General features: G+C 31.6%; 3 protein-coding genes across 3 annotated transcripts in view; 2 read left to right on the top strand and 1 right to left on the bottom strand.

The window, feature by feature from the left end:
- The first annotated feature begins 902 nt into the window (after positions 1 to 902).
- LOC116031555 (serine carboxypeptidase-like 11) lies at positions 903 to 6980 on the top strand. Its single transcript, XM_031273789.1, has 14 exons — positions 903 to 1131; positions 1234 to 1379; positions 2383 to 2459; positions 2550 to 2672; positions 2910 to 3012; positions 3381 to 3418; positions 3807 to 3908; positions 4004 to 4084; positions 4728 to 4880; positions 5490 to 5555; positions 5786 to 5904; positions 6158 to 6271; positions 6357 to 6402; positions 6491 to 6980. Exons 1-14 carry the CDS (start codon positions 938 to 940, stop codon positions 6572 to 6574), a joined length of 1446 nt encoding a protein of 481 aa, XP_031129649.1. The 5' UTR covers positions 903 to 937; the 3' UTR covers positions 6575 to 6980.
- A 935-nt stretch (positions 6981 to 7915) lies between these two features.
- LOC116033051 lies at positions 7916 to 10114 on the top strand. The gene is made up of 4 exons (XM_031275807.1): positions 7916 to 8512; positions 8699 to 8887; positions 9101 to 9254; positions 9594 to 10114. Exons 1-4 carry the CDS (start codon positions 7916 to 7918, stop codon positions 10112 to 10114), a joined length of 1461 nt encoding a protein of 486 aa, XP_031131667.1.
- Positions 10115 to 12705: 2591 nt separating this feature from the next.
- LOC116031558 (serine carboxypeptidase-like 11) overlaps positions 12706 to 17015 on the bottom strand; it is a 12967-nt gene continuing 8657 nt past the window's right edge. Inside the window, exons 8-14 of the mRNA XM_031273796.1 lie at positions 15836 to 15889; positions 14344 to 14463; positions 14047 to 14112; positions 13816 to 13934; positions 13186 to 13299; positions 13051 to 13096; positions 12706 to 12968 (exon numbers count right to left, since the gene is read on the bottom strand). Of these exons, the coding sequence (XP_031129656.1) occupies positions 12885 to 12968; positions 13051 to 13096; positions 13186 to 13299; positions 13816 to 13934; positions 14047 to 14112; positions 14344 to 14463; positions 15836 to 15889 (603 nt within the window). The 3' untranslated portion in view covers positions 12706 to 12884. The remainder of the gene's footprint in view (positions 12969 to 13050; positions 13097 to 13185; positions 13300 to 13815; positions 13935 to 14046; positions 14113 to 14343; positions 14464 to 15835; positions 15890 to 17015) is intronic.

The raw sequence follows: 17015 nt of genomic DNA, 5'->3' as shown, positions 1-17015 counted from the left end.
ACATTATTTTTGTACTGAAGGTACATTATTTTTGTACTGTAGGTACATTATTTGATATGTCAAATAATGTACCTTCAGTATAAAAATAATGTATCCTAAAATAATGTACTTACAGTATAAAAATAATGTATTTTCAGTAAAAAATAATGTACTTTTTATTTTTGGTCCGCATAGCTGTGTAAACCATGATCCATGTAATAATGATTGGGTACGTACCTCGTTTTGACACCGCTACTGTGAGCATTATTGGTTTTTCTCTTTTGGCATTGTGTGTGGCATTCTACTTATGTTACTCGCTATTTTATGGTTGCAGCTTAGGCAAGACCCTTTTCTTGTTATACTAGCTAGGTTTAATTTATTTTAAGTTTAGGAGTTCATGCTTAATTTGTTGTGTTGAGAAATTGTGTCTTTTTTACTTAGACACTTGTTGATTTTGGGCTTGAGACCTCTTCTATTGACTTTGTACATATTGATTTTCGGATTAATAAATTAATGGTTTTTTTTTTCTAAAAAAAAATGTACAATTGTATTACAAAAAATGTCACCACATTTTTCATTAATTTTCAGTTCTTGATCATTTTAAATGATATTAGTTGGCACGTTTTCACGAGAAGTTTATTTCTCATCTTAACATGTTTATATATATATATGTGCAGATTACTTCTTTCAATGGTGACCATTTACTCCAACTTGCAACAAACCTAACAATGCATGTATTTTGTTCTATTTCTGATTATCTACCCTTTGTCCCTTTTTAACATTGTTTTCACATAACCTTTAATTCCAGCAGAAGAAGCAAACTAATTCGTACTAATAAATATAAATATTAATTAGGTGGGAACCTATTTCTTTTTGTTTGTCTATAAAAAATGCTACGGTGAGTAGCAACCTAGCAGCGAGCAAAAACGCACCTTTTTCTCTATTCCAACAATTAAATATGACGAAAATGTTTTCGTCAAATCTTTTGCGACGAATATGCTGCAGGTCTCTTCCTTCGCTTCTAGGAACCATCGTCGTTTTATGGTTTTGTTCTTCACAGGTTTTGGTGGCAATGGCAGCAGCAGGCACTAAAGTGGGGTATCTCCCAAGGGTAATACAGGAACAACCTCTTCCATTTGAACTTGAAACCGGGTACAACTTTAATTTGATTTTACCAAAATCTACTTCATAATATTTATTTTCCAAATATTTATAATTACTGTGAGTGGAATGTGCTTTGTTGTGTTTGATTAGATATATTGGTGTTGGAGAATCTGAAGATATACAACTATTTTACTACTTTGTAAAGTCAGAATCAAATCCTAGTGATGATCCAATCGTGGTTTGGGTCTCTGGTGGCCCTGGTTGCTCTTCTTTTTTTGCAATGACTCAAGAAATCGGTGAGCTTTTAATATATATATTTTTAGAATATTATGAGTAAGCGATATTTATTTAGTTTGGATATTAAGTGTTATTCAATTTGAAACTCAAAATGAATATATAAAATGGAAAAGACTAAATAAGCCCCAAACTATTTAAAAACATTCACTTCCATGCACTTTGGCCTTATAAAATGTTTTATAACTCTTCAGCTTCTAAAAAAAATTAGGGAAAATTATAATTTTTGCCCCTCTATAATATGCTAATTATCAATGTCACCCCTGAATTATTAGTGGTGTAAATGTTGCCCCTCAATTTTTAAAATCGGTACATATATTGTCCCTCCTGTACCAACAGGAAGGGCAATATTTACACCATGTTGATTAGTATAAAAGGCGGGTGTGGCGTTCGTTTCGAACCACCATTAATTTTTCCTCAATCAATGACACAGTATGTCAGCAGTCTTTTGCTTAGTTAACAGTAGTGGTCTACCCTTGTGGTTGGCCTTGGTAGTTGGGCCCCCTTAAACTAAATTTATCTCTTTTGTTTATTCAATACAATTGCAGCACATTTATATTATTTTAACGATATTGGACACTATGAATCCAGTATATCTTTGATCAATCATTATTGCATGGACCATAGTCCACACAGCTGTGTGGACCAAAAATAAAAAATATATTATTTTTGTACTAAAGGTACATTATTTTTGTACTGTATATACATTATTTTAAGGTACATTATTTTTTTACTGAAGGTACATTATCTGATATATACTATCAAATAATGTACCTACAATACAAAAATAATGTACCTTCAGTACAAAAATAATGTACTTTTTATTTTTGGTTCACACAGCCATGGTCCATGCAATAATTTGCCATCTTTGATACCCATGATTTGTTAACAACACGGTTTTATGGTGGGGCCGACCCATTGAAAACCATGATATAGTAATCCAAATAAAGAACAAGTATCATATCAAAGAAAAAACTTTGTAGACTAAATTAAATGTTTGTGCAGGACCATTGATAATGGATTTACCGAAGAATGTTTCGGTCCTGCCTACATTTTCATTGAATCCTTACTCATGGACGAAGGTATTATTTTGTGATTTTATAAAAGAACTAGTAATAAAAGTTAAACTCAATTTTAGTTGGCTAATATTTGAAGTGCATTCAATATGTTAGGTTGCAAGTTTTGTGTACCTAGACTTACCTGTGGGAACTGGATTTTCGTATGCTAAGAGTGCAAAAAACTATACTTCAGATACGCTAGAAGCAAGTAATCATGGAGCTGAATTTATCCGCAAAGTAAGCATTCTTATATTCTCATTGTGATGCCAAGGACCTTGTAGTCTAGTGGCATCAAACCTTTCCTTTTATATGGGAGGTGGTGGGTTCGAGCCTCAGTGGGGGCAATGTTGACTCTTGTGCTTTAATAGGTTGAGAAAGTAGTTATGAACAAATACTGCATTGTAATAGAGTTAGTAGTATTCACACATTTTTTGGAAATTGTATTACTTTACTAATACTAAATTCTTTTTGTAGTGGTTAATAGATTATCCTGAATATCAATCCAATTCATTCTATGTCGGTGGGGACTCATATTCCGGTACCCTTATTCCAATGTTTGCTCAAGCAATATCAAATGGTAAGACTTCATTAAGCAATACATACTCCTATAATTCTTAAAGCTATTGTAATACATATATTAAAAGTAAAGATAAATTAAATGATTATCAAGATCCAAAAAGTGTGAATGAGATTATGTGAATTTCTTCTACTTTAACTAGAGGTTTCTATTTTGAGCATCAATGAAAGAGTGTTTTGTCACCTTTACTGTTTCATCCGACATAAACAAAATTAGTTATTTCATCTAGAGAAACTTGGTTACACCCAAAACCAAGCTAGCAAAAGGTTTTTGGGTTTGAATTCCATGTGGCATGCGCCATTCATTACAAAAATGTTTAATACAATGAACTATTGCTAATAATTGAAATTTTATTTGCAAATGTGTAGGTAATGATGCAATGTTAAAGCCTGCAATTAATTTCAAGGTCAGTAAAAATTTGAAGTACAAATCTATTATATTTCACACTATATATACATACATAATTAATATATATATATATATATATATATATATATATATATATATATATATATATTCCCGTGCGGACCGTGCTTCTCATGTGGCCATGCGGTCACACACCATTTGGTACGCATAAATGCACCACAGAATGTTTAGAAATGCACTATTATGTGCGGTGTATTTTTTTGGTGTGTAGTGTGTGATGTATTTTGTGGTGCATTTGTGTATTTCACTGTGATACGTTTCCGAACACTATGACCATGGAAAACCTTGACCTCATTTGAACCAGTATATATATATATATATTATACACACATATATGTTAACACGTCTTGCAAGTTACATTGCATTAGGGTTACCTTCTCGGTAATGGGGTGACACATTTTTCTGAGCACGATTATACTTACCAATTTGCTCTCGGATATGGTCTTATTTCAGAAGAGTTTGCTGAGAAGGTAATTATTCTTCACAGTTTTGGTTTCATGTGTTAATTTAATGTTAAGTTTATTGGTTAATTTCATTCTAATGTCTTAATTACATTCACAAGCAGTCATACGACGATTGTATAAGGAATCCGGACAAAAAGCCTTTCTTTACCAAATGTCAGTTGGATATGGTGCAATTCCTAATGGTAAGCAATCATTTTAATTACATTCTCCATCTCACGTATGTACTATGTTATGTGTGTGTGAGAGAGAGAGATCAGGTGGAAACAAAAAATTAGGTACGAATATGTGAACAGAAATATACATAGAGTGTGAAATAGCATTATTACAAATTTTGAATGTGTCGTCGATAATGGTTTATAGTGAATTGGTTGATAACTAATAGTGCTCTCAAAATCTACCAAATGTGCAATGCCTTTATAGTGCAAACAAGCTTAAATACACTTCTTTTAGAAGATCTTGAGTTCACTTTATATATTAACTGATGCACTCTCAAACTTGCCCAGTTGTCCCAGTGCATAACAAAAGTTTATAATAATTATGAAAATATCACCATAGTTTTTTCTTTCGCTCTATTTTTTTTTTATTGTTATTAATTTTTTTTTGCTGTTAATCAATCTAAATGGATGAATCAGATCATTCAACATTACTTTACGATAAGACAAGTTTTCATATGATTTATGTGTGTGCGTGTGTGTGTTTATATATATATATATATTGCAAAAATATCAAATTCTCAAAATATAAATTGAAACTTGTCCAATTAATTACTTAATTAAATATTTTCAGCGTTTGTTGTTCTAATGGAGTATGGATTCTATTGTGCAGTTGACTTTTGTGAATAATGCGGCATATATTTTGGACACTAGTTGTCTTGCTAAAAATGGAGCTGAAGATGTAATATCTGGAAAAGCTTTTGTTCCTACTAAGAGGTTCAATGGAGTCAATGCAAATATCTTTAATCGCTATTTATTGTGTAGGGTAAGGTCTCATCATTCCATAAAACTTATTAACGCTCCACATAAGAGTGCCACTTTCATGTACATCGTAAAAATATTGAATGTTAAATTTTATAGAGGATATATATATATAGTACAACATACTTTATAATTAAACAAACTTTCACTAATTCTGTTTAACTTTTTCAGTTTTATAACATAGTACAACGTAGGCAAATTATACCATGCCCAGGGTCTACCTTGTATTATAGACCTTGGTCCAAAAATAACGTTTAGATTAAGTATCAGCAGTTGACACATTTTTGTACTTGTAATTGACAGTTTCTGTAACTGTAAATACAGAATGTGTTAACGGAAGGTAAACAATTTTTGTATCAGGGTTTATAATTCAATATGAACCCTGGCCCATGGTATAATAGTTTTACAATATATATATATATATATATATTAGTGGCAACATATATTATCTGTTTTATGAGATTGTGACAATGTAGGTTTTATAACAAATGAAAGAGTTCTGGCATCTTAGATTTTCCGAGGAATATTAAAATAATATTTTTAATTATTCTATGAATTGGAAATAATGACATTTTCAAAAACATCCAATTTACTAAACTATAAAATATTTTAGAGTGATCTTATCGCAGCGCAGTATGTTAACGTTGAAAGCGTTCAAGAGGCTCTTCATGTGAAGAAGGTATTCATTTTCTTTTAGCTTATGTGTTTAGTTCTTACTATTGCAAAGATGATGTGGTTAGTTTGTGACTTACTAACAATGACACTGAAAGTTTGTAATGTGACAATAACACATAAATACTATGTAAGAACAAATTTTAAAATCACTTTAAGATTTTATCCTATATAAGTTGAAAAATTATTGTCAAACTATATATAGCTAAAACATGTTCCCTATAATTTTGGCCGCAGGGAAGTATTGATCATTGGGAGCAATGCAGAGGAGATTTGCCATATAACAATAATGTGAGGGACAGCATGCAATATCATGCAAACCTTAGCACTAAAGGATACAGATCTCTCATATACAAGTACGCAAAAAGATTGAGTATAATTTCTTTATTTAAATATTTAATAGTTAAGACTCTTTATGAGAGAGCGGTAAAATTAAATTGCCAGTTAGAAGAATGAGTTAAAAGGAATAATGCTGAGATTGAAATAATTTGATTGCTCTAATTGTACATCAATAATTCTCGCGAAATCATATTACCTTTCACAATTTTTTTTTCAAGGATAATTTTTTTAACTAATATAATCTAAAATAAATGTTTTTACATATTCTAGTGGAGATCGTGATTTGTTTATACCCTCACTTTCCGCTGAAGCATGGACAAAATCATTGAATTATTCCATCATTGATGATTGGCGGCCGTGGTTTGTGAACAATCAAATTGTTGGGTATGTTATAAAAGTACAACATAGATTTTAATTTTGATTATAGAATATAAGAAAATATAACTAAAAGCATTCAATTGTCATGTAGTTATACAAGGACCTTCTCCAACAACATGACATATGCCAAAATCAAGGTGATAATTTACTCCGTATCTTTTGTTTAATAGCGAAGCTCACGATATATTTGTTTGTGTATAACTCTCAGTTCATATTTTGTGATAGGGATCGGGCCACCTTGCTCCTTCAGTCACACCACTTCAATGTTTCGCCATGTTTAAAAGATGGATATCTTATGAAAAACTTTAAAATTTGAACAACTTTAGTTAAATTTATGTTTAAGCAAAGTATGTTTTAAATAAATAAAATAGAGTTGTTGACATTCATGCGAATAGGAGGACTACACATGCTTTGTGGCCTCAAGTAAATTGAGTAGACCTGGATCGAGTTGCAGCAGATTCCAGTGTATAAATTTCTGGTTGTTCTTCAATTCGCATGAGGAAGTTGGCATTCATTAGAAACTAGCTTTTGAATGTTCCCATCATTTTGATAAACAATATTATAACGGTGCTAGAGTTTTACAGCACGTTTGATTCAAGGAATGAATTTGGAGGGAATAGAAATACTATTCCATAAGGAATGAAATATGTAAGGAATAGAATAAAAATTGCATTATTTTGTTTGGTTCGCTGAATGAATAGATTTGGGAATTGTATTCCATCGTTTGGTTGGTTAAAGGAATAGAAATGAAACATATATTTAAAAGACATAAATTCCCTTCTACAAGTTATTATTATTATTATTATTATTATTATTATTATTATTATTATTATAACAAGCGTGTATAAACTAGGCCGTTGCCACAGTCATCGGATCTTCACGGGGAATTGAAATACTTTTTCTCACACACACACCTCACTCTCAGAAGCTCTCGCCCCCTGTTATCGTCTCTTCCCTCATCACAACAGCCTAATTCTGATATCATAAGGTTAATCCATTTCGAATTCTGCTATTTTTTTTAAAAATTTTTCATGTTTTGATCCACGAATTTTTACTATTGCCGTTGATTAAATGTATAAACCCTAACAATATATATAAAACCTGTTGCGGTTACGGCGTGGTGTCGCAACAGTATATAACAAATATAGTGCTACGACTGTGGCGTTGTGCCACAGCCGCAGCAGTATATAGGCGTTGTGCCACAGCCGCAGCAGTATATATTAAACTAATATATACTGTTGCGGCTGCGGCGCAACGCCACAGCCGCAGCAGTATATATTAGTTTAATATATACTACTGTGGCTGCGGCACAGTGCCACAGCCACAACAGTATATTTGTTATATACTGTTGCGGCTGCGGCACCGCGCCGCAGTCTGCAGCAATATATATATATTGCTGGAGTTTTTATATATATATTTATATATATAAATAAATTATTGGTTAAAAAAAGAGAAGTTTAGAAGAATACCTCGAAAAAGAATTTCAATTTGTAATGGTAGACGTGAGATGGATACGATGACAGAGAGAAAAGTGATGTGATCATAGAGAAAAAAATGAGCGCAAAATATTAATGATAGATCAGTAATAGGCTAGCTATTACCCTTGCAAGGGCACAAGGGGAAGAGGAATGAGGAATTCGCTCACCATGTATGGTAGATGGAAAGTGTTCAAAGTACTTCCCGAAAAAATTCTTAACTTCTTCATCATTTGATGAGGACCGTTATCCACTCTACCGACGCAGAGATAATAGTTGCATCATTAACCGCAATGGTATTGATCTAGATAATAGATATGTGGTGCCGCATAATTGCCATCTTTTGTTAAAATATAAGGCGCATATCAATGTGGAATGGTGCAATCAATCAAGGTCTATCAAGTATCTATTCAAATATGTCAACAAAGGCAAAGACCGGGTGACTGCTGAGTTTTACAAATCAAGTGTTGATGAAGAAACTGGTACTGTTATAGATGAAATTAATATGTACTACGATTGTAGGTATGTATCCCCATGCGAGGCATCTTGGAGGTTGTTTGGTTATGAGATTCAGTACAAGAATCCTACAGTTGAGCGCCTTAGTTTCCATCTCCCAAATCAACAGGCTGTCGTCTTCGAAGACGATGAACCTATTGATGACATTCTGAATCGACCTACTGTCTCGCATAGCATGTTTGTAGAATGGTTTGAAGCCAACAAGAAGTTTCCGGAAGCACGGTTACTTACATATGCTGAAATGCCAACTAAGTTTGTATGGAAAAAAGACACAAGGCAATGGCATCCAAGAAAAAAAGGGGTTTGCAATTGGGAGGATATTCTATGTCCCACAAGGCGCGGGAGAAATTTACCACCTTAGGTGCCTATTAAACATTGTGTGTGGCCCAACGTGTTTTGCAGAACTAAGGACAGTGGATGGTTATGAATATGATTCTTTTAGGGATGCATGTTACAAAAGGGGTTACTGGATGATAATAAAGAATATGTTGACGCTGTTAATCAATCAAGTCACTGGGCCTCGGCCACTGCACTTAGGAAATTGTTTGTGACATTGTTAACATCTAACTCAATTGCTAAATCGGAGTTGGTTTGGCAAGCAGTGTGGCATCATTTATCAGAAGATGCCCAAGTAAATGCCAGAAAGCAATTAAGAAATCAAGGTAAAAGCTACTATATATATATATATATATATATATATATATATATATATATATATATATATATACTTCATATGTTTGGATGTAGTATTGGTAAGATTTATGTTAATAGTTTATATTTTTATTATGTCATTCTCAGAGATTTGTTGCTAACTGAGGAACAGAAGAAAAACTAAGCACTGCAGGAGATACAGAAGTTGTTGTCCATTTGGGGGAAGAGTTTACAAGATTATCCTGATATGCCTCTGCCTGATAATGAAGTCACAATGCTCACCTCCAATAGGCTAATACATGAAGAGAGGTGTACGATTGCACTGAATAGTTATTGGAGAACAAAAGGTTAGTTGGTCTTCTAACTAATGATCAGTCATTGATATACACAAGTATAATCAAGGATGTTGAAAAATCTGGAGGGTTATTCTTTGTGTATGGTTATGGTGTAACTGGTAAAACTTTTTTTGTGGCGAGCTCTTTCTACACATTTTAGATCTAGAAGTGAGACTGTTCTAAATGTTGCGTCAAGTGGTATAGCATCGTTGTTATTACCGGGAGGTCGTACAGCTCACTCTAGATTTGCCATTCCGATTGTCATCAATTAGGACTCAACATGCAACATTAAACAAGGTAGTCCTTTGACACAGTTAATTGTTAAGTGCAAGCTTATAATATGGGATTAAGCTCCAATGATGCATAAGCATTGCTTTGAAGCTCTAGACAAGACAATGAGAGATTTGTTACGTTTCAAAAATTCATGTAGCTTAGACATGACATTTGGAGGTAAGACAGTAGTATTTGGTGGCGACTTTAGACAGATTCTGCCAGTGATTCCAAAGGGGGCAAGACAAGATATAGTTGGAGCATCGACCAATTCATCATATCTTTGGAAAAATTGTAAAATTTTTAGGTTAACTAAGAATCTTCGATTGCAACACTCACAAGATGCTACTAGATACCGTGAACTTGAAGACTTCGCAACATGGATAGCTGCGGTTGGTGACGGTGATATTGGTAAAGCCACTGATGTTGATTTTGAAATCTCTATCCCTCAAAAGCATTTATTGGATAGTGGGGATGATCCGATAGCAACTATTGTTGAAAACACTTTTCCTATGTTTAGAACTACAGCTAATGAGGAAAATTTTCTGGAGAACCGTGCTATACTTGCCCCAACATTGGATGTGGTTGACAGCATCAATTAGTACATGAATAATTTGAATGAAGCAGGGGGGAGAACTTATTTGAGTTGCGATTCAGTATGTAAATCAGATGCAAATATTGATATGCTATCTGACTTACATACACCGAAATTCCTGAATGGCATCAAATGTTTTGGTGTTCCAAATAATTCACTTACACTGAAAGTTGGTTCCCCAGTAATGCTACTAAGGAACATTGACCACTCTCTAGGGCTTTGCAATGGCACTCGATTGATAATTACCATATTGGCAGATAGTGTTATTGAAGCTAAAATCATGTGTGGGCCTCATGTAGGAACAAAAGTGTTAGTACCACGGATGTCACTAACACCTTCAGATCCAAGGCTACCTTTCAAGTTTCAAAGAAAACAATTCCCACTAATGCTCTCATATGCAATGACTATCAATAAAAGTCAAGGACAAACATTATCACATGTTGGATTGTTCTTGAGAAAGCCGGTCTTTAATCATGATCAGTTGTACGTTGTACTTTCAAGGGTCAACAATCCGATAGGGTTAAAAGTCCTAATTTGTAATACCAATGGTGAATCTGTAAATACCACTAAGAATGTGGTATATAAAGAAGTATTCAACAATTTGTAAATCATTTTCTCATTTATGAGTTTTTTGTATTGCTCCATAATTTCGAATTTCAATTTTAATACTAAATTGCTTAGGCTTTTTTCTACATAATAAATATATCAGAAGTAACAATTTGTTCATTTTAATGTCCGTGCATCGCACAGGTGAAACTACTAGTATATACAAAAGCATTTTAGAAGGAGGTTGAATTGTATAACATATACTCTCCCTCAGAAAATCAAATTCCATAATGAGTTTAAAAGGGCAAGGGATGTAACCTTCCGGCAACTTGTAACAACCGTGTAAAACTCCATATTAACCTTGGGCAGATTTTTTAAATTCTCTTCCTCTTCTCCTATAAAAGCTTTGGTGTTGGGCACTCCATATTAACCAAGTTCTCTTCCTCTTCTCCTATAAAAGCTTTGGTGTTGGGCAGATTTTTGAAGTTGTTAGTTTTTACGTGAAAAATTCTTTGGTTTTTCTCTCTTCCTCTCTAAAAGTCAAGTGTATGTTACACGCGTACGACTTATATCTTTCTTTGTTCTTTCTTCTTGTTGGGTTTATATTCAAATTTATAAAATCCTCTATTTTTATATTTATTTATTTCATATTTATTGGTTAATCGACTTATTCACCACCTACTCTCTTCCAAGACAAGACAATAACATCTGTAAGGACTCTTACAGGGTCTACATACTTCCACCACAAGACTTGAAATTAATATTGATGCCTTCATAAATGTAGAGGATCAATCTCGGAACGAGTTTATACGAGGAAGGATAAAAAAGAGATGTTAGACATATTGCAACTTGTCTAACATGTACTAGTTTACACTCAAGACAAATTGATGATAAGTAGAAGAGTCTTTAATTTTTGAACCAAGTGTACGTGTTCATACACTAATAGGGAAATAGTTTTTACCATATGGTTCACAAGCTGCACAAGTAAAGGATTTGGTAATGAATTTTCACGAATTGTGGCTAGTTTTTGACGACAACCACGTGTTTGTTGAGTGACAAATAGCAAATTCAAATTACAAGTTGTCGTTCACCCTCCTCATTTATAAAAGGAGAGGGACCCCTTAGAAAAGGAGCTGGAAAATCATTTCATATGCTAATTATTGTTGAAAGCTATTTGAGATAGGAAATGCCAAGTGCTATTTCAAGTCTTCTAAGCTTGAGAAGAATCAAATCTTCTAAGCTAAAGAAGATTCGTCTTGATTTTTTCAAGTCTAGCACTCAACAACAACCACTTTCTGTGATAGAGGAAGTTCGAGGATTACCCTAGCAAGGCGTCTTCATGATTGACTCTTGGCTAGTTCTTGATCAGGCAGTGAAGAATAAGTTGACGAGGAGATCGTGACTGTCTCAATGATTGTCACTAGAAGAAGCTATAGGTTTCAATTTACTTTTTATTTTGTAACAAATACTTAGTGAAGTCCTCATTCAAGTTTAAGGAGAAAAGTAGTGGAGTAGGAAAGTTTTTCGAACCACTATCACTGTGATAACCCCATGCATATTTGTTGTAACACTTCCATGCAAACTCAAAAAAACTTAGCTACAATTTCTTTTATTGGGCAAGTTTAAGACTTCTACTGCAAGGAAATTTCATTTCCTTAACTATGTTTTCAAAATTCAAGCTCACTTATTTTAATTTCAAAAAAACTTTTAAAATCTATTCAACCCCCTCCCCTGTAGATTTTAACTTACCCGGGACCAACACAATCTTTATTTATTTTGAAAACTATTAAAAATTTTGTGAATTTTGACATGTGAGTAGTCGTCGTTCGAGGTATTTATACGTTGAGTGATGTCTAGACGTCTAGTAAAGATTATAATATGATCTAAATAGAATCAAATTCTCCTAAGAATTAAGGAGTTTAATTAAATTTTTATTTTCACATGTTCCAACCCCCCCCCCCCCCCCCCCCATCCCCCAAAAAATAAAGTTTTTAAAAATAAAATATGACAATCCCTCAGGTATGTGATGAATTGAATGTTAATACAATTCAGTTTAAAAATTATACTCCATAGTAATTTATTCATTAAATAATATTCTTGTACAACAACGTAACATTTTGTATTTTTTTTACATGAATTTCATCATAAACCATCAAAATAAAACTTAGGTACAACAATATGTTATTTATGAAACGTACTTTTAACATAGATTTTACCTTTGCCATACAACATTAAAGTTGTTCATAAGATATCCATCTTTTAAACATTTTGAAGCATTCAGCAGGTGTTATTGTTGGAGCAATGTGGTCTGATCCCTGTTACAAATATTAACTAAGAGTTATACATATATAAATATATTTTGAGGTAGTAAAAAACATAGTAGGAGTTAATTATCACCAGGATTTTGGCATATGTCATGTTGTTGGAGAAGATCCTTGTATAACTACATGAAATTGAATGATTTAATTTTAATTAGCTTTTCTAAATTATAATTCATATATCATTAATATGTTGTGGACTTTTATAACATACCCAACAACTCGATTGTTCACAAGCCAAGGTCGCCAATCATCAATGATAGAATAATTCAAAGATTTTGTCCATGCTTCAGTATAAAGTGAAGACACAGTCAAATCAGCATGTCCACTGAAATAGGGTACCATTGTTTATTGAGATTAGTAAAAAAAAAAAAAAATCATTGAAACATATACTTAGTAGTAAATATCTTGCAAAAGTAAATTCTTATATGGTAAGTACAACATTTGAACGATAATATCTTGTGTCATAAAGGTGAAATCGCCCACCCTAGTTAACAGAGCTACCCATGCGGGCTTGAACGATTATATTTTAATTGATAGTAGTAAGCAATTTTCTTGCAGTATCTATTCATAACTACTTTCTCAACCTACTAAGCACAAAAAGTCAATATTGACTCCACTGAGGCTCAAACTCACTCCCTTTCATATGTGAGTGCAACCGGGTGCCACTAGACCACAAGGTCTTAGCTATATAGTAGTAAGCAATTAAACAACCTCTAATGCATTATAAAATTTTCATTCAAATATCTAGTAACTAAATATTTTCATTCCGTAAGAATTATTAACACACTTCACAACATTATTTCATATTAATTAAACTCATATTATATTATATTTTACAAACCTGTATATAAGAGACCTGTAACCTTTTGCGCTAAGATTTGCATGATATGGCCTAGTGTCAAGTACAGTTCTTTCATATGGCAAAGGTACCCTGCATTTAGTCCATTTTTCACCGCATCCCTATATAAAAAAAGATCCAAAATTGAAGGATTATCTGTGTTTTAAACTTGATTACAATAATTTTTCAAAAGAGTATAAAATTTAAAAAGAAAAAGAAAAATGAAATAATTACCTTCCGAACATGCAGGGCCACTAGAACCTTATCATCATTTATCCACTGAGATGAAATTAGTGCAGCCTAATATGTTGCATGTTATGAGAACGTCATTATTGCCATTTTATATCATAATTAGGGACATTAATTTATTCTTTGGAAAAATTAAGATGACAGAAAACAAATTTTGAGTTTGAATTTTGACAGAAATCAATTTTTTACTCCAAATATATATGATTGGTTGTGTTTGTCCTTTATTGTTAAAAGTTGTAAAACATATTAAATATTTGAGATTTATTACAGATGACATCTTACCAGAAGTATTACACTACGATCAAAGGCATGGACATTGTACCCACGGAACCTCTTAGCATCATTTTCTTCTCCAATAACATTAGGCCAATAAATATTTTGCGGCACATCCATTGAAGCCCCCTGCACATTATTGGGCATGCACCATTAAGACCCAAAAAAAAAATAAATTATATATATATATATATATATATATATTTATATATATGCACACAGTGTCCCCTAACATGCAAAGACTAATTATAGTTGCACAGGTTTCTGCGAAAGTATGCACATAGTGTCCCTAACATGCATAGTCTACCGCAAATTAATGCACTCGCGGCACCAAAAGAATTCATATATAGTGAATTGGAATGCTACGTTTGTAGTGTTGACGTGGCAAACGCACATGCGTGTGCAGCGTATGTGGCAGGCCGTGTGTGAGTATGCGTTCGTGTGTTTGAATGGCATATGGATTCATGTTTTTCACTATGAATTGCTTTGGTACTGTGTGTGCATTAATGTGTTGTAGACTGTGCGTGTTAGTGGGCACCGTGTGCATAATTTTACAAAACGTTTGCAACCATAATTAGTCTGTGTGTATGAATGAATAGCGTGTGCATGTATATGGCAAGTAATGTGCGAGTGTGCGAGGTTTATTAACATACCATTAATAAATCTCCTATAAATATGAACATGATATTTAATCTAATTAAATTCATTTAAAGATTCTATATTATTGTATTATTTCACCATTTTCGCTTATTTTAAGTCAATTAAAACATAGATTCTTGATCAATCCTGACCATTAAAATTTATTAGATTAGTGCACATGATTTGATCTCACAATCTCACTTACTTAAATAGGTGATCAGGTAGGAACTCTCCCCTAAGAGAAAGTGTCGATTATATATTTGTAACTTTAATAAATAAGTGTGCAATTGATTAAAAAAGCATCACTTTATACTTTTGAGTCTTTGATATTTTTATGATCCACACACATATATATGCCACTATATGTGTTTTGCAAAAATAAGCATATGATTATTTGTCTAATATTAAAATGATGATTATATTGAAATAGACTAAAATTGACAAAAAAAAAAATTAATTTATAAAACTCAAGGAATATATATATTTTTAATATAAAAATATAGTTAGTCAAAGGTTTTAATAAAATTAACTAAATATTGATTAATGAGATTATATATATATATATATATATATATATATATATATATATATATATATATATATATATATATTTTAATATTAAAATTAGTAGAATATGGTATCTCAATCAAAACCTATAACTTATACTTTTTAAAATAACAACAACAATAATAAAAGGTGTGCTTATTTATTTAAGAATTTATGGTTTTTTCCCCCAAATTATATAAGTATTTATACAGCAATGGTTGTAATTTATACTCCAATTAAGGCTTCTTTTTTTTTTTTTTTGTCGTCTTTCAAATATTTCATACGCTTTAAAAATATAATTTAAATGATTGCTGACCTCATTCTTGCAATTTGGAGTAGAAAAATTTATCGCTATACAATCTTTCACTGTCTGCACGTGAATGTAATTAAGCCATTAGGAATCAAATAATTAGCAATAGCTAATGATGAATTTTAGAAAAAGTAGAGTAAATATTTGGTAATAAATATGAATTAGAATTAAAAAATAAACAATTAAATAAATAAATAAAACTAAAAACAAATAAGATGGTGTTTGATTGTTGACTTTTTTCCCATGCTATTAGATTTGAAACTTATTATGATGTTTATTTTTCAACTTTTACTATCCGCATATTGAATTTAATCTATTAATAACCATAAAACTCTTACCCATTCATTTCTCTAATTTTGAACAATATAATAAAAAAATGAAAAAGAATTTTTTAAAAAACAATTTAAAAGATCAACAAATGCATTCAATATGGAACTTCAATATATATATATGTGCGCGCGCGCACGCACACGTGTGCGCATGTGTATCTTTTTATAAATTTATATATTTTAATTTTAGCTAATTAATTACTTATGTATTCATTTATCTTAATTCAATTTCCATTTCCTACCAAATAAAGGGACATCTTTTCCTTAAAATTATTACAATTACCAAGTATTTGATTTTAATTACAATTCATATTCTAATGTTTGAACTAAACCCCCTCTTAATATAATAATAATAATAATAATAATAATAATAATAATAATAATAGTAGTAGTAGTAGTAATAATAGTAATAATAATAATTCATACATACATCGATCTAAATCTAAAAACATACTCCGTAATATGTTTCAATCCAAGTTATATCCTTGGTTCGTTTATGTTCGATTTTTCTGTTAATTTTTTTGTACCTTATTCTATAAAAGTTGTAGTACATAATTTTTTGGACAAAAATATCCCTACCGTTATAACTTCTGTTATCTTTCCACATTATTATTATTACCATGCACATGCATAGACTATATTTTTTCTTACAGTCTTCAATGGTAAGTTTGAATTCATTTAGATTTTAATTAAATATTACAATAGTTATATTCAGTAATTTATCATTTCTTTAATTCTTACTTGAATAATTTTAATATGAATTCTACAATTATATATATATATATATATATATATATATATATATATATATATATATATATATATATATATATATATATATATATATATAAAAAATA

The sequence above is a fragment of the Ipomoea triloba genome, chromosome 10 (assembly GCF_003576645.1).
Source record: "Ipomoea triloba cultivar NCNSP0323 chromosome 10, ASM357664v1".
Lineage (NCBI taxonomy): Eukaryota > Viridiplantae > Streptophyta > Magnoliopsida > Solanales > Convolvulaceae > Ipomoea > Ipomoea triloba.
Note: the sequence above shows the minus strand (reverse complement) of the source record. Positions and strands in the feature narration are given on the sequence as shown.

Excerpts from the sequence above, each read along its gene's own strand:
- LOC116031555 (XM_031273789.1), top strand. The coding sequence starts at position 938 with ATGACGAAAATGTTTTCGTCAAATCTTTTGCGACGAATATGCTGCAGG. Across the intron at positions 3,419-3,806 it reads AGCCTGCAATTAATTTCAAG|GGTTACCTTCTCGGTAATGG; the intron begins GTCAGTAAAAAT and ends ACATTGCATTAG. Across the intron at positions 5,905-6,157 it reads TACAGATCTCTCATATACAA|TGGAGATCGTGATTTGTTTA; the intron begins GTACGCAAAAAG and ends TACATATTCTAG.
- LOC116033051 (XM_031275807.1), top strand. The coding sequence starts at position 7,916 with ATGGTAGATGGAAAGTGTTCAAAGTACTTCCCGAAAAAATTCTTAACT. Across the intron at positions 8,513-8,698 it reads CTGAAATGCCAACTAAGTTT|GGATGCATGTTACAAAAGGG; the intron begins GTATGGAAAAAA and ends TGATTCTTTTAG. Across the intron at positions 9,255-9,593 it reads TAGTTATTGGAGAACAAAAG|CTCCAATGATGCATAAGCAT; the intron begins GTTAGTTGGTCT and ends TATGGGATTAAG.